The sequence below is a fragment of the Hemicordylus capensis genome, chromosome 5 (assembly GCF_027244095.1).
Source record: "Hemicordylus capensis ecotype Gifberg chromosome 5, rHemCap1.1.pri, whole genome shotgun sequence".
NCBI lineage: Eukaryota > Metazoa > Chordata > Lepidosauria > Squamata > Cordylidae > Hemicordylus > Hemicordylus capensis.
Window position 1 is genome coordinate 208,152,694 of NC_069661.1, and position 26,132 is coordinate 208,178,825.

At 41.9% G+C, this 26,132-nt stretch overlaps 1 protein-coding gene across 14 annotated transcripts in view; it reads right to left on the reverse strand.

The window, feature by feature from the left end:
• Positions 1–26,132, reverse strand: part of ANKS1B (ankyrin repeat and sterile alpha motif domain containing 1B) — a 595,071-nt gene that overhangs the window by 222,044 nt on the left and 346,895 nt on the right. For all 14 annotated transcript variants that reach the window (XR_008307633.1, XM_053251588.1, XM_053251587.1 and 11 more), the window contains one exon: positions 8,061–8,213. Coding sequence is in view for 13 of the 14 variants with exons in the window: in XM_053251588.1 (XP_053107563.1) it covers positions 8,061–8,213 (153 nt within the window). In the remaining variant the exon portion in view is untranslated. The remainder of the gene's footprint in view (positions 1–8,060; positions 8,214–26,132) is intronic.

The window sequence follows — 26,132 nt, forward strand, 5'->3', positions numbered from 1 at the left end:
ATTGGTTGCAGTCAATGCATGAAATCATGTCTCTCTTAATAGGGTTGACGACATGATGGCAAGGACAGCACCAGCTAAACTAACCAATGATGGTAAACTAAACTAATAAATGATGATAAACTAAACTCTTTATTTAGCAGGGGGAAAGTAAATGGCCCTACCCACTGCCAGCACAGTACCTCCAGTGACTGTTGCTGGTACCTATCTTATGTTTCTTTTTAGATTGTGAACCCTTTGGGGACAGGGATCCATCTTATTTATTTGTTATTTCTCTGTGTAAACCGCCTTCAGCCATTTTTGGGAGGGCTGTATAGAAATCGAACAAATAATAATAATAATAATAATAATAATAATAATAATAATAATAATAATAAAAACAACGAACCAATGATGGTAAGGACAGCACCAGCTAAACTAACTATCTTTTCCTTCCATTCTTCCAGAAGAGAGATTAAGCCTCTCCACATGTCCAGTAGAGCCCCCCAATTCTGTATCATATATATCCTGTGTCAGACATAAGGTATATTCACTAGGACTCTATACTGCTCCAGATACAGGAGGGTAACTTAAATGTCTGTGGGTTCCTAATGAAACAAACAACAAAAGCACAGATCATCAAAGCAGGGATAGATATGAATCTCTTCAAGTACACCATGAAGGACAATGTTAGTTGGGTGAACACCCAGGGCACAGACAAGAGGCCAAATGGTAGTGCTTCCTCTCATATGCAAAGTGCAGTAACTTCTTGTGAATCTAAATATGAAGGTATGCCTTTCTGAGGCCAGAAAATCCCCCTGATGGATACACTCTGTGCTGGTTTTCAGTCACTACATGTGGAATTTGTGTTTCTGGGTAAACCAATTCAGCTGTTTCAAATTCAATATGCCTCTGCAAGCCCCATACTTATTGGAGGTAATGAAAGAAGAGGAGGATGTACCAGAACAGTGCTCCTACAGCAAAGTAAAGGTAAAGTTGTACTGTCGAGTCGGTGTTGACTCCTGGCAACCACAGAGCCATGTGGTTTTCTTTGGCAGAATACAGGAGGGGTTTCCATTGCCATCTCCCGTGCAGTATGAGATGATACCTTTCAGCATCTTCCTGTATCGCTGCTACCCTATAGGTGTTTCACCAGTGGGGATTCAAACCAGCAACCTTTTGTTCCTTAGGCAAGTTACTTCCCCACTGCACCATTAGGTGGCTCAGTGGCACCTGTAATATAGCCCAAATCTCTACCAGATGCAAAATAGCCTCAAGAGTCAAGCAGTTCTTCTGTGTTTCCTAAGGAAATGATCATGAGGAAAATATATAAACTCCCCCCACCCCATATGAATTACCAACTGAGGACGTGGCTCAAATCTGAGGAAACAACTACAACCCACCCAACCACTACTGATGGCCTTACATGTCTATTGGATCTCTGTCTACTTGGAGGAATGGCCTGAGTTGTGGGCTATGGTTTCCTGGGCTGTCCTCTGGATCTCTTCCAAGACAATCTGGATTTTCTAGTCTTTTTGTGCTTGTGATATGAATTCCTCCACTCATTCTTCTTTGCACTGAGGGCTTGGCTTTTTCTGTACCTTATATTTTTTATTTCTTTCTCCACCAGAGCCTTATCTAGCTTAACCCCATTAAAGGAGGTGGAAGCAAAATTAGGCTTGAACTTCAAAGCTGCATTCCATATTGTTCAATGAGAGGTCTTACAGTCCACAACATCTGATGCCAAGACCTTGGCAGACAACAGGACGATATCCAGGCTATCCGCAATTGAGGCAGTAGACTTAGAGTGATTATTAAGCCCCTGTCTAAGATGGATGCTCTCGAGGAATGTAAAGCAGGAGTTATTTTGCCCACAAAACAGATGTCCTGCAAATACTGAGGCAGCTGGCTGATGCTTCCTTGATTGCCAGAACCTGAGGCTTTATGAGATTTCCTTAAGATCAGCTAACCCTTTTAATCATCTGTATTTGTAAGCATCTTATCCACATCCCTAGGAACAACAGAACCTGATGCCAGTACTGCCATAGGAGGATCCACCAGTAGAACTTTCAATAACTCCATAATTTTCCTAATTTTGGGGGGGCAGGGGGAGTCTGGTCACCTGATCGCTTAGGCACTACAGGATTCTTCCACTCTTTCATCCTAAAACATTCTAGAAAATGGACCTGTGACTCAGGAAGCATTTAAAAAAACGCTAAGGGCTTAGGCTGATTTGAAATCTTTTCTTGTCCCCTTTGCTCCCAAATCAGCTCTAGAATTTTACAAGCCTTGCTGTGAAGCATAGAAAAATCCTTTGTGGGGTGGGGGAACATAGCTGATAAGAAGAGTTTGCCTTGTTCCCTGAGAACGATGAAGTCAGGGATGAACCTCTGAGTCAGGGACGGTCTTTCCATAAGTCAAGGTGAGATGGTTACCTCAAGTGGCACATTATTGTAGCATCAGTTGGATGGCAAGATGCCCCATCACCTCTTCTGCCTCACTCTGCCACCTTTGCCATCCAAAAAGCTCTTTAGAGTGATGGCAGAGGTGAATTTGCATGTGCAGGTGATGCAACCACTTGAAAAAGGAGAGCAGCATTTGGTGCTCTGCCTCAGGCACCAAGAGATTTTGGGTTGCCACTGTCCTGAGTGTCTCCCAGGACCAACCAGGTCAGGATCCGGTCTGGCAGGGCATAATGGTCCACCTCCTGCCACCCTATCAGAAGTTTTGGAAGGACCCTGGGCATAATCAGAGCCAGCGTGGTGTAGTGGTTAGAGTGCTGGACTAGGACCGGGGAGACCCGAGTTCAAATCCCCATTCAGCCATAATACTAGCTGGGTGACTCTGGGCCAGTCACTTCTCTCTCAGCCTAGTCTACTTCACAGGGTTGTTGTGAAAGAGAAACTGAAGTATGTAGTACACTGCTCTGGGCTCCTTGGAGGAAGAGTGGGATATAAATGTAATAATAATAATAATAATAATAATGCCATCCTTTAGGACATTACTTAGTGAAATATGCTTAAGGCCAAATCATTTGTAGCCTGCCCATGTGACCTCTTACTCTTGCATTGCTTATTTGTAGTGCTAGGAATCCAATTATCCATAATTTGAATAATTTAAGAAGTCCTGTGCCCTGTGTTTATAATAGTGGCTAAATGCTGGTTAGCACAGGTGGAAGTGCCTCCTTTCATTCCCGAGAATGGCCAGTGTAGTAGAGGGAGGCAAAGAAGGTGGGGGAGGAGAAAGATTTCTGGCTTTCTTGAATTAGTCTCCTGTAGGAATCCTCCCTCGGCTGATTCATGAACTCCTTACGTTCCCTCGTCACAGCCTTCTGAATCCATTAACACAATTCAGAAAGGGACTTGCCATCAATGAGTGGTGGAGCAGCTAAAATTGAGCAGGATATGTGGGTCCTGTTACACAAAGCACTTTGCTGCTCCCTTGCTTTCTGTCCAGCTGCCAGGTTGAACCAAGAAGGTGCTGATGATGCTCACTCTGCAGCAAGGCTGACTCACCAGTGGAGGCATCTTTATAGGACTCCACCTGGTCAATGGTTATCTGAAAGCAGTCTCACTGTGATGGGCAGACTTTGTTGCCAGGCATGGGACAACCATGGGAGGTTGTGTGGATCCTGGTCCTGATTCTTATCAGATGAAGTGCCAAATGACACGAGGCTATTGTCCCCAGCTGGGAGAAAACATTGGTTCCTAGAAATGCTACCTGAAAGTTTCTGTCAGTGGTTAGATACAGAAACATGAGGTAGAACCTGCAGCTTTCCAAAAGGGCATCTCTCACTCATTCCCCCCCCCCCCCGCCATATCTACAGATTACCTTTCCATTCTAACTTTCTAATCCAGGGGAGGAAGTATCTAATTCAGGGGAGGAACAACCAACCTGTTTCAAGCTTGATGGAGCTTTGTGCCTCAGAGCAAGGCAGGACCAGAACTGGAAGGGCCTTCCTCCCACACAGGATGGAGTGAACAAATCTAATTTGCACAGCCATTCCTATGGGTATTTAAGAGGAGGCTTTCTTTATTGTGAGCCCTTCTGCCTATTGAGATAATCTGTGGAGGTCTGTCTTCAATTGCCACTGGCTAATCTGGAGAGTGTTGCTACCCACTAGGCTTTGGAATGTGTTTCCTGCCAAAATAAGAGCTACCCCATCTCTTTTAAAAGGACTTTTAAGACACACTTATTCATCCATTTATACATTGTGAATTTGTTTTTAAACTGTTTTAATAAAACTTTTTACTTTCAAATTCTGATTGCGAGATTATCAATAAAATGGCTAGGTTTTGTTATATCATTTGTAAAATTCATTTAGAACTTCAGTAATGTTGTTATATATATGCTGGTCTATGACTGTAATAAAGTTTGACCACTTGTTTTAATTGTTGTTTTAATTTTTATGTTATATTTGTTGTAAACCACTCAGATATGAGTTTGGAGTGGTGTACAAATATACTAAACAAACAAACAAATATGGAGTGAGTGAGAGGATACTCTTCACTGAAGCAAAATATAATTTACATTTTGATGTTGATTTGCATGTGTGAAAAGGTAATTAATAGTATTGTGATTTTGTATTCTAATAATAATATTAGATGCTAGTTATAACAGCTTACAATACGTGACATAAACAGGATGGGAGGAAAACAGAGAGGGAAAACAATCTGATGATACTTGATTATAGCCTGAAATGGGAAAAAATAATATTATGGAAAAGATTATAGTTTAAATGGGAAAAATATTATCTTGCTCACTCACACACTACCTACCCCCATGGTTTCAATTCTATTTATTTAGTCTTCTGGAACAATCTACCCCAGAGCCTGAAGATCGGGACATTTCTGCATTGCCTGAGATCCTGCACACCTACTAGCCACAGATGCAGACTGACAACATTTTTAAATGGCATGTGCATGCTTGTCTTCAGATCAGTGGTTAGAAAGGAACATATTCAATAACTTTAAAAGCAACATCTTCAGCTGAATACTACAGAATGGCAGATGCACTCTTCAATGCACAGAAATGCTGTTCTTTCCCCATATCTTCACCAGGCTATTTAGCTACTACAGTGAATTATATAACCTTAAAGCTTTTAGCATGACTCTCATATTGACAAAACATATTCAAAAAGCATCCTACAAACAGATCAATCACGGATCCTCTTGCGAAAAATCATGTGGATAGGTACATCTAATTAAATGTGAATGACAAATTCGGATTAAACATTGGTATATCTATGGGAATCACTCCAATTCCATCCTGAAAAAATTGAAAGGGGAATAATTCTTAGCTCTTTAACTACAAAACAATATTTTTAATGTGGAAATAAGTAACTACAGGAGCAATAACAGCTAAAATGTCTTACTTCTCTTTTTCTCCCAGGCCATTAAAATAGAAACAGAAAAACCATTTTCTTAGGAACAGCTCTTTAGAAAAACTGAGTGAAATCTAGTCTTCTGAAAGCTTTTGTCTTGTCCCCTGATTTCAAAAGGTGTCGTCTTTTTTAGTACCTTCCAGCAGTGGCACCAGGTGTGTGTGCAGTAGGGGCAAAGTGCATTGATGAGTGGGTGAGCACATATTAGATTTCTTAAACAGAAATGGGGCAGGTGGGGCGGGGGCAAACTACTAGTCTGAGCAGGTACTTGCCTGCCTCTTGCGCCCTCCCCCGAGCTGTCCTTGGGTCCTTGTACCCATAAATTGAAGCTTTTAGCACCTTCAGTACAGGAAGAGGAATTGAGAAATAAAGCTAGTGCCCTCACTCCTACAGCACCAACGATGACGACGATGATTATTATTATTATAAGACAAAAGACAGAATTTAAAGGGTTGAATTTTGAACCTCTGTAGAAATAAATACAGCTTACTAAGATCCAAAAATGGAAGAAGAGAGAATAAGGATTTTATACTTCCAGGGAAGCATCTACTATAATAAATGGCCCACCACTAACAAAACAAAATACAAATCAGCCTCTAAGGTTGCTCACATATGTATTTCTACACTATGAGATGTTTGTGCTGGCCTTAAGGGAAGTAGTTTTTCATGATGCTTCTGACATTGTCTCATTGAGACTGTTTTCTCAATTCATTTTCAAACCTCAGGCTCACATGGGACTTAGCTATTTCAGACCAACTTGGGGTGGGTGTGGGGAGAGTTTGGATCCAGAAGTGAACAACATATAATCTTCATAAACAAAAAATAGTATAGGTTACATACACATCAAAGAGCAAAGTAAGTCCTTTATTAAACTTCTCACCAAGTTTGAGAAAAGAAGGTTCAGTTAGTTATCTTTATATCAAAATATTGATATATTAATCTTGGTCTATTTGGGGGTAAAAACGTGAGGCATGCAAAACAGTACTGTTTCAATAATGAATATTTTTTAACTAGAAGCTTTCTAATTTAAATTATGCTCATGTAAATGTGAAGTTAGCTACTTAATTTACAAAGACATGTACAATAAAGTGGAAAGACTTTATAAGGGAAGGACTGGCTGACATACCATGCAGAGAACCACAGATCTAAGAGAAAGGTGTGTGCGTTGCTCCGAGGCACTCTAAAGCATGCCCTGTGCTGCTGTAGCGGTGGGGCTGCTCTGTGTCTAGTAAGCATTGTGTAACCACAGCTGCAACATTACTTCCATCATTCCCAATGGGACTAGCCTCACAGTTGCATAGTGTAGTGGTTAGAGTGTTGGACCAGGACTGGGAAGACCCTTGTTCAAATCCCCATTCAACCATGAAACTCACTGGGTGAATCTGGGCTAGTCATGTCTCTCTCAGCCTAACCTACCTCACAGGGTTGTTGTGAGGTTAAAAATAAGCAGGTACTCTGCTTTTAGCTCCTCGGAGGAAGAGCAGAATATCAATGTAATAAACAAACAAATAAATAATTGCAAATACACAATGCTTAGTAGGCGGGAGCAGCCACACTTCTGCAGCAGCCCGGATGTGCTTTAGAGTACCTCCCAGCAGCACACATGCCTCTTTCTTTGATCAATGGTTCTCTGAGTGGTATGTTGGTCAAAAAAATACAGATTAACGGCAACGTTCTGAAATTCTCTGCATTCTGTGGAATAAAGGGAACAATTATAAGCAGACACACTGTTGAACAGTGACTGACATTTTTTTGCAGTGCTACAAGGGTTCTGCCCTCCCAGAGCAGTAGAGCCTAGCTGCATTGAAATCTTGCTCCACAACCCAATGCTGGCAGAGGAGGAAGCCATTTCCACTTCTCTCCCCTCCCTCCAAATGCCCTCTTTGTTGCCACAAATTTGTTTCTGGGGGTTATGTAGCGCTCCTTTCAGTGAAAGTACTGCTTGTAGGATTGGGGAAGATGTGGTCAGTGTGTTCTGATATTGAGATTGATGGAAGATTTGGTTTGTTCTTACAAAGTTTTTTAAATGGCACCAAGAAGTAGAGGTGTGCATGGAACCGCACAGCTGCGGTCCGGCACTGTGAAGGGGGTTCCTTTAAGGGCGGGGAGGGTTTACTTACCCCTCCCGCCACTTTGCCCCCTCCAGCGCTTGTACTTACTGTAGAAATTGGGGTGGCAGGATAACTCCCTGCCGCCCCTTGCCCCTCCGCAATGCAAAAGGCTCCGGCACATTGCGGAGGGGCAAGGGGCGGCAGGGAGGTATCCTGCCGCCCCAATTTCTACAGTAAATACGAGCGCTGGAGGGGGCAAAGCAGTGGGAGGGGTAAGTAAACCCTCCCCACCCTTAAAGGAACCCCCTCCACCCGGACCAGACAGGTCCGAACTGGTCTGGACGGTACGGAGGCCTTTACAATGGCCTCTGGACCGGTCCAGACCCATCCCTACCAAGAAGCTCTCATATTTTCTCTACATTAGTGTGCTTGTGGGAGACCAAAGGCATGTGTCATAGCAGAACTACCCACCAGGAGAATCCCAACATGTCTCCTTAGGCAGAAGTAGCAGGTCTGAACAGCTGAGCATCAGTCTGTCTCCATCAAAATAAATTATTAGATGCCTTAACATTTATAGAGATACTTTATTCCATTCCATTCTAAAATTAACATTGAGATTTTTTTTTAAAGGCATAATTGGATTTACTTACATTAATTAATTCAATATCCCAGATTTTTTTCACAAGGTCCATCGATGTATAGCCATTTATCAGGAAGGGTTTGATGTAGTCACCCAGTTCCAGGGAATCTAGCCACTCTGCTACAGAAGTGGGGTTGTAGCCATCATTGCCTATTTGTTTCATCTGAAATATTAAAAAAAATGCCAAATGATTTCTAATGTTATCACATATAGTTTCGTGTTAGCACAAAAAGGAATATGAGACCTAAAAGGATCTTTCCAAAGAATAATTTTTGAGTCATGAAAACATTATCATTCTCTGGATGCAATTCTCAGTCTAGACTATGAGTGCTTTTAAAATTGTACATTGTTTTCTTCCAGCAGCACACAATGTAGCTTCATAGCACGTTCATGAGTAGCTTCCAGGTTTTACTGATTTTCACAGTACTCTGTACTATCTTTGGGGGAAATGAAGTACAACTGACAATATTTATTTATTTATCAAAATTGTACACCACCCCAAACTTTCATCTCTGGGCGGTTAACAATAGCATAAAACAGTAAAATATACACAAAAACTTAAAACATTTAACAATTTAAAAATCACTTACAAATTAAAACCTTAAAATTTTAAAGAACTGAAAAAGCTTGGGTGAAGAGGTGGGTTTTCCAATGCTTTTTAAAAATTGCCAGAGTAGACCTCTGAGAAAATGAAAGCCCAGTGTGCCCCTACTCTGTCTTGTCAATCCTCCCAATACAGATACATCAAGGGGGCAATAAGGACAAAACCCTCCTTCTGTGCGTGTTTTGTCTGAACGGATGGCACATTCTCACAGTCTAGGTTCCTTATGTTGTTCACTTGATAGTTTCCAAGGGTCCTTCCTTATGAAAGGACACATATGTAGAAAAGCACACACAGAGATATTCCTTGTAGTTCTGTTAATATTTAAATAGCTTTAAATCAACATGACTAATTGTGGGGAAATGTTGCTTTCAATTATAGATAAAATTTATTAAAGAGAGATTATTCTATGACTTCCAGAAATACTAGAGGTTAAGGAAGTAGAACATTTCCGGGGAAGCCACTGATCTTAGAAGATACTACTGACAGAATTAATTAGGATTGGGCAGTGGGGGGACGCTTCTCAACTTTTGAACTGTGTTTAATTTAAAGATTAATTGAACAACACAAAATGTGTATATTTCTTGTTCAAAAGCATACTAATCAATCAACAGTGTTTGCTAATTACAGTTTAAGTCAATTATATCCTCACATATGTACCATAATTTTAAAATGTAACCTGAAAGATGACTTATATACTTTTAGTCTGGATATAAATTGGTGCCATAAACATGGGAAATGATTAAATTTCTTCCTCTACAATGAATTGCTTTGAATACATCTCTGTAAGGCACTTGGAGTCTCAAACTGGACTTGCTCCCTCTACCACCAGAGCGGCTCTCAGCTAGAGGGACTTATTGGCCTGATCTCTGCTGCACTGCAGAAACAGTACTACTGCTCTTCAGTTGAGATGACCGGAGGAACCAACAGGGGACTGGATGGATCTATATACTGTAACTGTTCCTTGGTCTGAAGGACTCATTGCTCCAGCAGCCACACAGACTATCTTGCCTCACCTCCTTCTCTGCCTGCTCTGGAACCGGCCACCATTTAACCTGCCTCTGGCCCTATGAAGGAGTGTAGCTACGATTGAGTGGATGGGTTCAAAGAACCCAGCCCCCCAGCTCCTGAGGGCCCTCCAGCTCCACCCCTCCCTATTTTCTTCATTATCTCCCTCACTCCAAGGGGCCGCCAGAGAGAGGGTCAAACATGGGCCCTCTCTTCCATAGCTACACCCCTGGCTACGGATCCTCATCTGCTTGGCCCAGAACCTGATCACCAGTCTGTTCCAGACTGTATCATCTGCCTCTGGCTAGTCATCTACTTGCTCTGGAATCTGCCCACTGGACTACCTTGGACTTAATCATTTGCCACTGCCTCTGTTGGGTCCTGACACTGTCCAAAGCTTCATGAGTCCCTGAAGTCCTAGCACGTGTGCCATCCTGCTTCTCTCTCTTTGAACCTCCATACAATTTGGGGGCTCATCCTTGTGGAAATCATTTGAAAGTGAAGACAACAGACAGATGAGTACTCTTCTCTTTAAATGTAAGTATAACAGAAAGGTTGGGGCAGGGAACTGTAGGGCTGATCACCTTTGGGAATCCTCTCAAAATAAGCTAGGATTCCTAGACAATTTACTGGGTTTGTTTCTGACTATCAAATCTAAGTCTAAGTCTTTATTTCAGTCTTTGACCAGCATAAATAGCTATGGAGAGTCTTTCTGGGTGGTAAAAGGGCAACAGGAAGACATCACAAGAAAGGACAGCCCCACCCCCCAAAAACAAATTCATTTGCTTAGGGAGAGAAGAAGAAACAAAGAAGGGTTGGTATTCACAACTCATAATGCTAGCACTGAAAGCAGCATGGTAGGAAGCTTCCTGTGGGACAGGAAATTGAAGAGGTGTATCATGAATAGCAATTTATACAGAGTAGGATGTTGGCACAGAGAGCTAGGCAGACAACTATGAAATAAAGAATTCAATTGAAAGAACTGGTAGTTAGGAATGAAATGTTGCAGAAGATAAATGATTCTTTCAAGTTTAGTTAGGAAACAATTCTTGTCTTTATAGAAATGGTAAGAGTTGTGGAAATGCCAAGAAATTGGGAGTGACAGATCAAAAGAGGAAAGGAATAACTATTGATGTTTCAGCAGTGAATTATGTTTAAACTCAAGATTCTGCAAGATTGCTTTTCTGAATACTGAAGGAATATCATATCATGATGCAATGATAGCTAGGAAAACAGAAGGGTGAAGAAAAGGAAAGATCAATCGAGGGAGTGACTGAGGATTTTTATAAAAGCAAAGGTGTTGCTAAAAGCAGATGAAAAGTTTATCAGTGATAGTTGTGTAGATGGAACAGGTGAGGAATGAGCATGCAGAAGTTAACTTTGTTGCCAGGATATCTAGTTAGGCAAGATGCTAAGCAAATTTATGAAGTTTCAGACTTGATGGTTCTGGATACTGAATGTGAGAACCTGAAATAAACGTTCAAGTAACAAAACTAAATTTTGTCAGCATAAATCACAAGCTCCTGCTATAAATGCACATGAAGTAGCCAAATAAAACACTACAAATGCCTTAAAACCTTTTTATTTCAATAGTAAACAATGCAAAGTAATTGTTATATGTTTGACATATAAAAAGTCACCATGAAGCTGGAAATAAAATGACTTTCATTGACTTTAAACAACTCAACTTATATTGGGTTTTATAGCTAGGTGTGTTTTAATCCATTGGTCTTTCTCAGTGGCTAAAGTACAGGTGGTAATGTAGCTTCTCCAGAGTCTAGTTGAAATCTGATTTGCATATATTTTCATATGTGTCACAAGGATTTTTAGAAGGCAAGTGTGATCTCTCATCCAATAATTCTTCTACCTGTTGGCTTAGATATTGCAAAGCTGAATGCATAAGATTATATGCTAGTTCTCAGGATGGCCTGGAAATTGCAAATATTTTGTACATGTAGAAAACTTCAAAGTGAAGAGACAAGGTCTTTCTAGTGAACAGGGGGCCGTCTTATTTATGTATTATTTATTTTTCTATGTAAATCGCTTTGTGAACTCTGGATGAAGAGCGGTATATAAACATTAGTAGTGGTAGTAGTAGTGCTTCCCCAAAAGATGGCAGTGTTTCCCCAAATGCAAAGTGCAAAAAGAAAATCCTAAGAGCTCATTCACATGTTCACAGAATACAGAAATGATGAGAATACACAGAAAGCATAAAATTACAAGAGAATATGCTATTCTCCAAACTCTACTGACCTCTTCTTAGCAGAAGTTTTGGATTTTTTTCTAATTACACAATTAAGCATTTCAAAGTTAATAGTTTGTAAACAAATAACATGTGAGAAAACTTCTGTGATGTAGTGCACCAGTTTAGGCAGCATTCATTTTTAGGAAAATTGTTACAATTTTTCCGTTTTCAAAACACTTTAATAACTTCCACAAAATCTACCACATTCTCCATATGGCAGTTTTCCATTTCTGTCTCCCATATTCAATGCCCTTTATTTCAAAAGAGAACAAAGCTACTATGACAGATGACACTTTTTTGAGCTTGTTTAGGATGAGTGATAGATTAGCTTTAGTAGCTTTAAAAAGCAAAAACGGATGAACTGAAAGCCTGAATCAATTTTATTATTTTCAAACATTATTTAATATTGGATTTGAGTTCAGTGCAGTAAAAAGACCCTTTAAGTTTATTTCTGCAAGGTCAACTAATGCTCATCACATCAAAATATATAGCATGGTCACCATATTGTTCACTGACAGCTAGGACATCATGGTCTGTTGTTGCTTTTCTCTAAGTGAACAGAGATTGTAGACTCAAGACAGTATCGTTCTGTCTGGCCCTTTGCTGAAGATTTTGCACACAAAATTGTCTCTAAAAGTACCTTTTAGAGACTTCAAAAAGAGGTGTAAAATTGTCACCTTTGATCATAAAGTAGCTATTAGACAGTTCATGCAAGGATGATCAGTGCACTACTCAGGATTTACTTGTTTGCCAGAGGGGCTAGTATCTAACTGTAAATATTTAATATCAAAATTATAGAAGACTGAATTATGGATGCATGCAGATTACTGGCAGGCATGAAAATGACTGTCAGATTAAAATATTAACCATTTGAAATGGCAAAGCATAACCTCCTACATAGCCATGATGATCTTGAAGCTACTAAGAAATTTACAAGAAGTGGAATGGGCAGGTAGCTAACGAAGAATATCCTAATCCATCATAAATATGTCAGGCCAAAATTAGAAAAGCAAATGCACAAGCTGAGTTGCAGTTCTTTATGAACTGCAGCTCATAACGAAGAAAAAGAAAAGCAGAAAACGTCATGCCCAGAATAGCACAAACCAGTGGTGGCTCAAGATCAGTCATGAAATGTCGTGCCATCACCCTGCTGGCCCCACCCCCTGGGATGGAGCCCGCAGATGCCACTGCTCTTCCCTTCTCTTTTCCCCTCACTGCCTCTCTTTCTGGTGCTTTCTCCTCTCTCTTTCCCCCTCTCCTTTCCTCAGAGTCTGCATATTCTGCCCACTTCTCTCATCTCTCCCCCTCACCACCAGCTTCCCCCTCCCAGTGTACATAGCACTTTGCGCCTGCCCATCTGCTGCTGCTGCTCTTACTGTAGCAGTGTCCATCTGGCTGCTTCAACCACCGGGGTGGCTCATGCAGCAGTGACCACCTTGCTTGTTCATTTGATCATCTCTCCCTTGCTTGCTGTGCTGTCTTCCCAGCAGAGCACGTGTCCACCTTGTCTCATCAATTCAAGCATCCCACAGAAGGGTCCTTTGCTAAAGGAAAAAGGAAGCATAGGGACCTCCAAGGAAAGGATTCTTCTGTGAGATGCTTAAATGGATGAGGCAAGGTGGACGAGGAGAGGAGAGGGGTGGCGTCTGTGGGCTCCAACCAGGGGTAGGGAAAGAAGAGGGCATAAAAGGAAGAGAGGAAAGATCTGGGAAGTGGGACTGTGGCCACAGACCTGTAGCAGGCAGGTGGGATGATAGCCATGGCTAGGGCAGGGCACCCACACTTGCTGCTCCACCACATATTCACTGCTACAAGCCATCGTCATAATTTCTATTCAGCCTTTCTTGAACACAACTCATGATGGTGTACGTTGAGCTCCCAGATAGTCTCCTCTCTGTTCATTGACCAGACCTACACTTGTTTAGCTTCTGGAAATTTGCTGCATCATGTGACTTTGGACAACACCTTGAATCAGAAATTAGAGAAGATATTTGCTGAATGATATTTTCTGGATGATATTTGCTTTGCTTCAGTTACCACAAAGAAGGTCAACATAAATGACACTGGTAGGATCAAAGCAATGGTGGAGGCACAAAAGATGACAAAGAATCCTATAATCTAAATCCAAGAGAGCAGGCATGATGACAATAATTCAGTTATTTTGAAGGAACTCCTTGGGCACATTTCTACACATGGCTACTATACTTGAGAAAGATAAAAGGATGCCTGATTTAATCCCTCAGAAGATTAAATCTTCTGAAAATAAGATTTAGATCATAAAATAAGTAGAATGCATTCAGTGGTAAATAACAGACCTGTGCACAAAAACAAAAGTTGGAATTGGGTCCAATCTGATCTAATTTGACCTGTAAATGACAGTCTGGTGTCCTTTGGACCCTTCTGTATTTCAATCTCGGAGTCAGGATCAGAGTTGGGACAGAATTGGACAAACCTTAAAAAATATTTTAAAGTAACCATGGATACTCACTGTGAACCCAGAAGAAAAGTTATCTAACACCAGAAAATCGCAGGGGAAGTGATGTAATATCAGAGAATCTATGGGAATGTGATGTAGCATGAGAATAGCAGAAAACCCCAGAAATCGGCAACTTCTGAGTGAAAAATGGGCTAAAAAACTTTTTTACAACTTCTTTAAAAAAGAGATGCATGGGCAGGCAGGCAGAAGATGATGTTTCACCCCCAGTCACAATTGTTTTTCAAAAAGAGCAGATTCTCACTGCCATTTGGAGCTCTAGAAAGCTCTTATTTTTTATGAAGAGGTTTGGAGAAGTCCAATCCAAACTGGGCTGGGCAAGTGCGGCTTCGGACTCTCTCAGAACCCCTCTGATTTTGGTAAAATCAGTGTCTGATTTTACTGATCCAATTTTGCACAGGCCTAGTAAATAGTATAGTTACTAATAGTTAGCACAGGTTGATTAAGAACTAACGAGGCCAACCGAGTTTCCTTCTTTGATATGGGAAATGGTTTAGCAATGAGTGCTGCTGGAATCAGGAATAAACCTATTAATGTGCCAATGCTTCTCCAACTGGCCACCTGTTATAGCAGGGCTAGGCAAGCTTGGCTCTCCAGCTATTGTTGAACTACCACTCCCATCACTCCCAGCTACAATTAGTTCAACAACAACTGCAGAGATAAGGTTATCTACCCTTATGCTCTATTATTTCCAGTCAGAAATATATTTATTATTATTATTATTACTACTACTACATTTATATCCTGCTCTTCCTCCAAGGAGCCCAGAGCGGTGTACTACATACTTGAGTTTCTCTTTCACAACAACCCTGTGAAGTAGGCTAGGCTGAGAGAGAAGTGACTGGCCCAGAGTCACCCAGCTAGTTTCATGGCTGAATGGGGATTTGAACTCTGGTTTCCCCGGTCCTAGTCCAGCACTCTAACCACTACACCACGCTGGCTCGTTGCAGAGGTCACTGCTTCTTTCTATCTATCCATCCATCCATCCAGTTTATATACCACCTGATATGTGTCTCTCTAGGCAGTGTACGCAATTTAAAACAACATAAAACAGAGTAAAAACAATTAAAACAATTTCACATAATTAAAAAGTTACAACAATTTCATGGGATAAAAACAGTTTAAAATTAATTTACGTTAAAAGCCTGTGAGAACAGGTGTGTCTTGAGGGTTATACCCTCAAGCAAACAGAGATGGAGATGCTCTTATTTAAACAGGGAGCATATTCCAAAGCCCTGGGGCAGCCACAGAGAAGGCCCAGTCCTGAGTCACCACCAAACGATCTAGTGGCAACCCTAACCAGACCTCTCCAGATGTTCTCAATTCTTAAGACCTGGGTTGTAACTGTTAGTGTGAAACAATTAAATTTGACATTTAATTTTTGTAGTCAGACACATTGACAATTAAATTATCTTTTTAGTTCTAATAAAATTTTTGTTCTAATAAAATGTCTAATAATGCTTTAGAAATACTTGATAATATATCTGGCAATATTTTGACCAATCAATGGGGCCTACATTTTTTGATTAGTCAAATGCCCATCCCTATTATACATTCTAATTTAAATACATTATCAGGGGAATAAACAAACAAATAAAATATACAATTTTCAACAAAACATTCTCAAAGCGGATTACTCAGAAAAACAATAAGATGATTTTCCTGGCCCTGAAGTGATCACAGTCTAAAAAGAAACAGGTAGACTTAGCTACATGTAGACTCCAGCAACAGTCACTGGAGAGATGCTATGTTGGGGTTGAACAGGCTCAGTTGTTTCCCCCCTTCTAAATATAAGAGAACTACCAATTTGAGAGGTGCCTCCAGGGCTGGGCTGGGGGCACTGAGAGGGCGGTGGAATATATGTGAAGAAGGCGCTGGGTTTTGTGCAGAATGGGTACTTAAGGGTGGAAGTATTCACTGCTACCAGTGCGGTGGGGTGCAGGGGTGCCCCATGGGTGGGGCTCACCAGGAATATGCCCTGTTGCCCTGTGGGCCAGTCCGAGCCTGGGTGCCTCTCTGCCCAGTTAGCCTGGGTTATATGAGAAATGGGCACAAGGATAATCTGGTGTCCCATTTCCAGCTGGCAAGTATGCTATACATATTCACCAAGATGTTATTTTCTAGTATCCGGTGTCAACAAGTCTCTAGACCTATAAAATATGACCATCTACACAGTACCACAGAACACTGGTCAAGTGCTCTGTGATTAAGAAATGCATGAAGTGAATCTTCATCCGTCTTGAAAGGAAATGAGAGAAATATTACAAACTTGAGTGAATGACTCAGATGAAGCAATTGTTCTCACTGTTGACAGAAGGCAGGGGACAAAGCTGCTGTTCTAAGCTATTATTAAGAAGCACTCTTCAGCTTTTCTATAAACAAATGGCATAACGACCTGTCTCTTAATACCTACAGCACCAAGCTGAAATGTTGTGTTTAACACATGAAAACTTCCAGAGGTCTCCCATCCAAGGACCTAATTGGGTTCATCCCTGTTAAGATTTAACAGTTCTGAAACATCAGGTCCTCAGATGGGTTCTATAACTTTGAGTGCTTACATCATGTCTTGCCCAGTCATTTTTCTTTCAGAGAGAGAGAGAGAAGGAGAAAGAGAAGAGAAAGAAAAAGAGTATTTTCCAGTTTTATTTGTGTCTATTTCTTAAATGCCTGCATTTTATTTTCTTGGACACACTGTTTTACTCTGTTAAGATTACCTGTTTTGTCCTATGCCCGACCTCTGTATACCACAAACCAGTTGCCTTTTAGGGATGTGCAAACCAGTTCGAATTTGAACTGGTTCGAATTCGAACCAGGGTGGTTTGAAAGTTCGAATTCGAACTGAACCAGCCATCAGGTTTGAGCTGCAGGTTCGAATTCGAACTGAACCAGCCATCAGGTTTGAGCTGCAGGTTCGAATTTGAACTGGTTTGAACCAGTTTGAACCTGTCTGGACATCCAATAATTGGTAGGATGGTAGCTGACACCCAGGGGTACCTGCCACCCAAACCCCAAAGCAATCGGACACTCGTACGATTTTTAATGAATTTTTGAAAATTATTTTTATTTTTTTCTCATAGGTTATAATGGGACTCGAACCAGCCCATTATTCCTTATTGTGGAGCACCCATGGGTGCCAACAACCATGCAAACCCTGAAGCAATTGGACACCCCTATGATTTTTTAAGAATATTTGAAATATTTTAAATTATTTTTCTCATAGTGTATAATGGGACCAGAACCAGCCCATATCCCCTATTATGGAGCACCTAGGAGCACAAAAGTGGGGTGGGTGGTAGACAACCAGGGGTGCCTACTATCCACAAAGTTTCAAGGCAATTGGACACTTTTCTGATTATTGGTGAATTTTAAAAGTATTTTGGAATTCCTCATAGAGAATAATGAAGATTGCAGCAAATGTATAGCTTCACGTCGGGGAGAAAGGGGTGTCCTAGAGTGGAGTGTGGTGGGTGGTAGTTCCCAAGGTGGCAAGGAATCTATCAGAATTATTTGAAAGGAATTGGGCAAAGGGCTGATTTTTAAGTGATTTTTGAAGTTTATGCGTCTTTAAGGTTTTTCTCCATAAAGAAGCATGGAGGTGTCAGCAAATGTATAGCTTCAGGTCAGGGGCAAAGGGGTGGCCTAAAGCAGAGTATGGTGGGTGGTAGTGCCCAAGGGGAGCCAGGAAGCTATCAGAATTATTTGAAAGGAATTGGGCAAAGGGCTGATTTTTAAGTGATTTTTGAAGTTTATTTGTCTTTAAGGTTAGCAGATGAGAGTGGATTCATGGTTTGTTGTTGAAAATCTTATATGCTACCAAAGAATCTACACTCAGAACACTTCAGAAACAACAAAACCCAGTACACCATGGGTTAGCAACCCATGGAGGTGGTTGGCACCCTCGCTCTGGGCCACCCCAGCACCCCCCAAGTGCAGTTATGGGGCTGCTGAAACCTCCATTCCTCCCTATGGAGAAAAACCTTAAAGCCACTTGTGGGGTGCTGGGGTGGCCCAGAGTGAGTGGTGGTCTAGTGCAAAGAGGGTGCCAACCACCCCCATGGATTGCTAACCCATGGGGTACTGGGTTTTGTTGTTTCTGAAGTGTTCTGAGTGTAGATTCTTTGGTAGCGTATAAGATTTTCAATGACAAACCATTAAATGTTTTGTGCACATCCCTATCCATGAGTTGGACATGATGGCTGATGCAGGATCATTGGGACAGGTGCCCAGAGTAAAACCTGTCCTAGTTTTGCTGGAAGAGTTTCAATTATTGGTCCCTGAGGACATGGACAATGTGTTTAGTTGGGTTTGGCCAATCACATGCATGATCGACCCTTGCCCTTCATGGCTTATTAAATCTAGTAAGAAGGGAACTTTTAGCTGGGTCCCGCAGGTTTTAAACACCTTGTTGAGCGAGGGAGTGGTCCCAGCTTCATTGAAGCAAGCTATTATTTGACCACTCCTGGAGTGGTAGGTATCCATTAGCACAAGTGAAGGATGGAAAAACCAGCTTTAGCCAGAATTCAAAGATATTAATCCATGCTCTGGCCTGTACTTTAAACAGTCTTGCTTCCAGATGGAGAACAGCACTAGACACACACTGGGGTACTTGAAAAATGTTCCTCAGGAACTTAAATGGCACAGATTCCATCTTAAAGAAGTTAGAGTACGTACCAAGTTGGGCTCCATAAAGGAGCTGTGCTCATACTTTAGCCGAAAAAAGTTGTATTGTGGAGGGCATAAATTGGGCGCCCCAAGAACAGTGGAAGATTTGAAGTGTTTGTGCACTCTTATGTGCATCCTGCCTTACATATTCTCTATGTGCACTTCTTCTTGAAGCCTAGTGAATTACACAAAGATATCTGAAATATTTAACTTGTTCTAACCAATGCCCATTTAGTGACCAGTTCTGAATTTTTGGTCTCTTTGCAAACACCAAGATCTTAGTTTTGTTATAATCTATTTCTAAAAATTGTTCAACACAATAGATAGCAAGAGAGCACAGAGCTCTTCTTAAGCTTGTCGGAGTTCACGAGAGGATAACAGCATCATCTGCATATAAAAGTATGGCAAGATGTTTGCCTGCTAATTTTGGTGGATGATGGTCTGGATTGCCTAAAAGGGGAACAAGAGAGTTAATATAAAAGTTAAATAGCAGAGGAGCCAAAATACATCCCAGTCTGACTCCTCTGAATGTTGGTATTTCCTTGGTGAGATGTCCCTGAGCACTGGAACACACCCTTATATGGGAGTTTTCATATAGTTTAAATATCAAAACAAGTAAACAGCAGTCTACTGATGATCTCAATAACTTACACCAAAGTTCCTCTCTGGGGATCAGATCAAAAGCAGATCTAAAATAAACAAATCCTGCATATAGAGCAGAGTTAGATTTGGAAGAGTATTTTTCCACTAAATGTTGTAGTGTTAAAGCAGGGTCCATAATGGAGTGAACTGCATGGAAGCCAGTTTGCTCCTCCACCAGGATATTTTCAGAATCCATCCAGTCCAGTAAACACTCATATGCATGCTGGCATACATCTTGCTCACTATACTTAGAAGACTAATAGGTCGATTAATTTTCAGGTAGCTTCCTTTCACCCTTTCTATAGATTGGAATTATTACTGCCACTCCTTAGTCCTTAAGGACCCATGCAGTCCTGCCAATAAAAGAAAAGAGAGAGGCCAGGCCTGGGGTCCACCATGCCAAATTATTTCTAATTACTTCTGTGGATATGTAGTCATTGCCAGGGGCTTTGCCAGGTTTAAACTGCCTCGCCAAGAATTCTATTTCAGTACAAGTTACTGGTGCTCATTCTGGCAGCTGACTCACATCCACATCTAGGCTTGTGACAGCTGCTTCATCTCTCTTGTACAATGTATGGTAATACTCGTCCCATATAGGTGCAGGTATCATACAAACAGAGTGAGATAAAGGTGTTGCCTCTTTGGTGCCCAAGGCCCTTCTTAAGCACACCTCATTAGCCAATACACATCTAACATAAACAAAAGGGGCCCACGTAAGGAAGAGGATGCCCTTAGTGATGCTGTTTATTCAAACTGAGGACTGGAAGGGCAAATGGGAGTTTGCAGTTTGGGAACATTGCCATGTTGCCATGTTGATTGGCGATGACTTGGCTTCGCATGTCTGGGACACGCTACGTCCAGGTAAGAAGGATCATACACAAGAAGGATTAGAGCGCTGGTTGCAAGCCACCCACAGTCAGCAAACAGACCCTTCTTTCCAACCCCATGAAAAGAATGTAACAAAGTGGGGACAGTGAAATGTTTTAATGTAAGGAACAGCTATGGCTTCATCAACAAGAATGACACCAAGGAAGATGTGTTTGTCCACCAGACCACTATAAAGAAAAGTAACACTAGAAAGCACCTTCGCTGTGTAAGAGACAGTGGAGTTTGACATGGTGGAAGGAGAAAAAGGACCAGAGGCAGTTAACATTACACGTCCTGGTGGCGTTCCAGTGCAAGGCAGTAAAGATGCAGCAGATTGTAACCAGTAAAGATGATATCCAGGGCCCAGAGGCCTCTGGCAAAACTACCAAAGCCCCAAGAGCAGGGAGATGAACAGGGGCTCAGCGAGCTTGCCAGAAAGCCAGTCCCAGCAGCACCAGCCTTTCTGCAAGAGGTAGTACCCCCTTTACTACATGCACCGTCTGTACAGCTGCTGACCACAGTATTCCAATGGTCCTGTGCAAGGAGAGATAGTTGATTCAGTGAGCTTGACTTCGGAGGTGCACCTAGGCAATTTTGGAGCCTGGACCTAAAGGCCTTTGGAGCCCCCCGCCCCACTGCAAGAAGCATCATTTTTGAACATGTAGGTTCTTGAGGGCACAAACCACACCACCCAGGACAGGCTAAAGATTATTTGGGGCCCCCAGGACCCGAAGTCTAGGGGTAAGAGTGCCTCTGCATGTAGCAGAGAGCCAGCATGGCACAGTGGTTAGAGGACCGGAAAGACCCAAGTTCAAATCCCCATTCAGCCATGAAGCTCAGTGGGTGACTCTGGGCCAGCCACTTATCTCTCAGCCTAACCTACCTCAGAGGATTGTTGTAGGGATAAACATAACTATGTACACTGCTCTGGGTTCCTTGGAGGAAGAGCCAGATATAACGATAAATAAATAAATATAATGTATTTATTTTATTTATTTAAATAAATCCCCACTCTCATAACCAGAGTGAGTGAAAGTGTGTAGGGCGGGCGTGCACAACTCAAACACCGTGGTGAGCCTGAATCAACTCTGACTTGATGTGCAGGGGCCAAGGTCAGTTTTCAGTGTATTGGTTATTGAATTAAAATTATTAAAAATTAAAAATATTAAACCAATATTGAAATAGATATAATTTAAAAACAAAAAACAGACAATTAGGGCTGTTTGTGCAGGGCTGCTCAAGTCACTACAGTATACTAGCACCCACTCCCCACAAGCTACTTGTAGAAATTTTTGCAAAGATTTCCACACCTTTGCATTAACTCCTCTCTCCCTTACTCTGTATTCATTCAGAAATCAGCATCCCAACTATGTTTAATCATGGCAAGAGTTAGGTTTTTCTAACAGACACCCACACCATCCAATCACTATCAGAATGCACTTAATCCCCCATCCTAGCAAAGAAAACCCCAACCAGGTGATATAGATCAGAATCTGAGGGATGAGTTAGATCTTCCTGTGCTGGATGGGGTTACACTCCCCCAGAAGGAGCAGGGGTGCAGCTTGGGAGTACTCCTGGACTCAGGCTTCAGCCTGGTATCTCAGGTGGAGGCCATGGCCAGGAGTGCTTTCTATCAGCTTCGGCTGATTCGACAGCTGCTCCCATTCCTTGAAGAGGATGACCTCAAAACAGTGATGCATCCTCTGGTAACCTCCCGGCTTGACTATTGCAATGCGTTCTACGTGGGGCTGCCTTTGTATGTAGTCCGGAAACTTCAGTTAGTTCAGAATGCAGCAGCCAGATTGGTCTCTGGGGCAACCCGGAGAGACCATATTATGCTTGTTTTGAAACAGTTACACTGGCTGCCGATATGTTTCCGGGCAAAATACAAAGTGCTGGTTATTACCTTTAAAGCCCTGAACGGCTTGAGTCCGAGATATCTTAGAGAGTGCCTTCTTTTACATGATCCCCACCACACATTAAGGTCATCTGAGGAGGTCCGTCTCCAGTTACCACCTGTTCGTTTGGTGGCGACTCAGAGGCGGGCCTTCTCTGTAGCTGCTCCTGGGCTGTGGAATGCACTCCCAGCAGAAATTCGCAATCTTAATTCCTTACTGTCCTTCAAGAGAGCCCTTAAAACCCATCTGTTTGGCCTGGCCTTTCAGGATTTTTAATTCGTTTTAATTGTTTTAATGTTTAACCTGGTTTTCAGGGTTTTAATTGTTCTGATAGTTTAATTATTTTTTAAGATGTGTTTTAATTGGTGTTCATATTTATATTTCTATTTTAATTGTTACTGGTTTTAATGGTTTCTGTTTTTAATTGTTTTAATTCGGAAGGGCAGTATAAAAATCGAATAGATAGATAGATAGATAGATAGATAGATAGATAGATAGATAGATAGGAGGTACGAGGCAAGTTCAACATTTGCTGCACCTGCATGAGCCCTGGCCATCTTAAACACCCCCTCAAAACAGAAAACTGCAGGCGAGAAGAGACTGTGTCCCACACAGCTCCCACTGCAGCTTCTCAAGTCAGGACAGCAATGTATTGAAAAAATCAGGAGGGGCTTCCTAAGGTTGCAATCCTATGTGCACTTACCTGGGAATAGGTCCCACTGAATTGAGTGGGGCTTACTTCTGAGTAAACATGCTTAGAGTTGCCTGGCTGCAAAGAAATCACCTTTTAAAAAACAGTTCTGTCTGTTTCACAGACAAGGTTAAGATGGCAGCCTAGGACGAGCTTTTAAAGTTTGAATGTTCTTTTAAATACAAGAACCGATGAAAAGATTATTTTAGAGAGCTAGCAGCCATGAGGATTTGGCAAGAGGTGAGCGTGGGCAGCAGCCTTGGGCCAACTGTCCCACTGTATTCTACATCGCGAAAACATGACTGGATTAAGGTTTGGGGGGCTCACTTAGGAGACTCAATAGATGAGTTTTCACCTCAGAAGAATAGTAGCAAAGGGAGCAGTCTGATAGCTTGATTCCACATAGCTTGATGGAGGGGAGTATGGAGGGATCTCCAGAAATAGCTTCAGGGTTGGCAAAGGTGGGGATGGAAAGGCTTTTGAAGGTGGGGGAGAAATTTTGAACATGTGATTCAACTCTGGGAATCACTTTTGCAGGAAGCTCAAAGCACAGTGGAATGTGTGTGTGTGTGTGTGTGTGTGTGTGTGTGTGTGTGTGTGTGTGTGTGCGCGCACACACACACACACGAGAGCCTCCTGTACATTACATTCAAATTACATTACATTCAAATTACGTTCAAATGGAGAGGAACAGTTTGTAACTTCTCTGCTGAAACCAGAGTTGAGGGAGGAAGCTCCTCCCTTGCTCCAGCTGCTTTTGGCTGTTGGGGTTGTCCTTCAGTCAATCAGGAAGCCCACACAGCCAGTTCCCCTTCTTCTTTGCAGTCTCCTTGACTGCAGAGAGCCTCCTGTACATTACATTCAAATTACGTTCAAATGGAGAGGAACCACGGGTCCATTGGACCTGCAGTTCTGTGTTATGTGTGAATGCAGCCTCCGTAATTTCACTGTGACTATCTGTTTGTGCATTGAGTGTGGAGGGTGTATGTCTGGAGGTTTTGTGACATCATGGGACTGTCCAGCCTTTGCTGTGTGTTTGTTGCATAGATAATGTGGGGGTATCATCAGTTTTCTATCCATTTCCATCATGGAAGAGAGACTGAGGAGTGTTCAGAGCCCCCCCCCCCCCCGCAGTGGCAGAGGGGAGGCTAGGGAGCGTTCGGAGGGGGCTCCCCCAGTAGCGAAGGACCAGGCCTATTCACAAACACAAATACTTTTTTTCAAAAAGTACACAGAAATAAACACAGTTTAATATAGAAAACTGAAAGCCTTGGGCCAACAGCCTTGGGCTCGGAATCAACTGGAAGTTCCTTACCTGGAAGTAAGCAGGAAGGATAGGGACATATTTCCTGAGCTAGACATCAGGAAATTTATTTTTGTTTAGGTTTCTGATCTGACTGGCTGCATGGTTCTTGTAGTTCCTGGGGAAGAATTTTACTTGAATGGAAGCAGCAGTTGTTTATGCCTCTATAGTTTTCCTTATCATTCAATTATTAATAAATTCAAGTTATAGAATGTCAGTCCTTACTGGATCCTGCCCTAGTTGCACGCTCTTGAAGGCCTAAGAATGCTCAAGACTTTCTTGCAGGAAGGGGCTTTCCACTTTGCTCTCCCAGAATATTTCCCTGGGAAGGGTGATTCTGCTCATCCTTAGATGAACTTTCACTCACTCTTCATCATCATGTTTTAAATTTAACAAAACCTCAGCAACAACTTTTAACATAAAAGAAAACATATTCACAAACACAAGTACTTTTTTTCAAAAAGTACACAGAAATAAACACAGTTTAATATAGAAAACTGAAAGCTGAAGTAACTATAGCAATTCTCAAGCATTGCTGAGTCATTTAAGAAAAGAGATGTGATTCACGAATATTAAGTGTATTACAGTTCTGTGGTCTTGATACGCTACGATGCTAGGTTCAATGCATATATGATGTAGATGCAATCCCATGCTCAACCAGCAGCAGAGTGAACACCACAAGAACAGGTGTAGAAACAAGAGCTAATGGAACAACTTCAACAGAGACTCTCACAGTGTCAGGAAATTCAACCTGCCAGTTTCATAGTGATGATACCCCCACATTATCTATGCAACAAACACACAGCAAAGGCTGGACAGTCCCATGATGTCACAAAACCTCCGGACATACACCCTCCACACTCAATGCACAAACAGATAGTCACAGTGAAATTACGGAGGCTGCATTCACACATCCAATGTGTCCAATGGACCCGTGGTTCCTCTCCATTTGAACGTAATTTGAATGTAATGTACAGGAGGCTCTCTGCAGTCAAGGAGTCTGCAAAGAAGAGGGGGAACTGGCTGTGTGGGCTTCCTGCTTGACTGAAGGTCAACCCCAACAGCCAAAAGCAGCTGGAGCAAGGGAGGAGCTTCCTCCCTCAACTCTGGTTTCAGCAGAGAAGTTACAAACTGAGATAGAAAGCCTGCACCCTGTACTAGCTAGCTCGCTCATGGTGGAAGAAAGAAGAACGAGAACACAAAGAAGAAGGGTGTGTCCTAAGAGTATCATTCTACCAATCACAAGAAGAGTTAGATCAGAGATATAAGGTAAAAAAAAGAACAAGGGAGCAGCCCCACACTTTCTACTCCTAATGTCCCTAGTGGCTAGTAGGAGGTATTGGTGTTAAGAGTAAATGCCTATGGAATCACATTTCTAACAAATGCAACTTCTACATGACTTATATTTTTGAATTATACAAATGTTATTTTAGATATGAAAAAGAAACATAAGATAGACACCAGCAACAGACATTAGAGAGATCTTGTACTGGGGATAGATAGGGCTGGCTTGGTTGTAACTTGGACCCGCCGAACTGGGCCAGCTCGATGTTGAGCCCAACCTCAAGCGAGCCGGCTTGCACATCTCTAGTCTTCACCAATAAATAGAACCCTCTTCTACAATAGTGTGGTCAAATTCCCAGTTCTGAGGATTTCCCCCACTCTATGCAG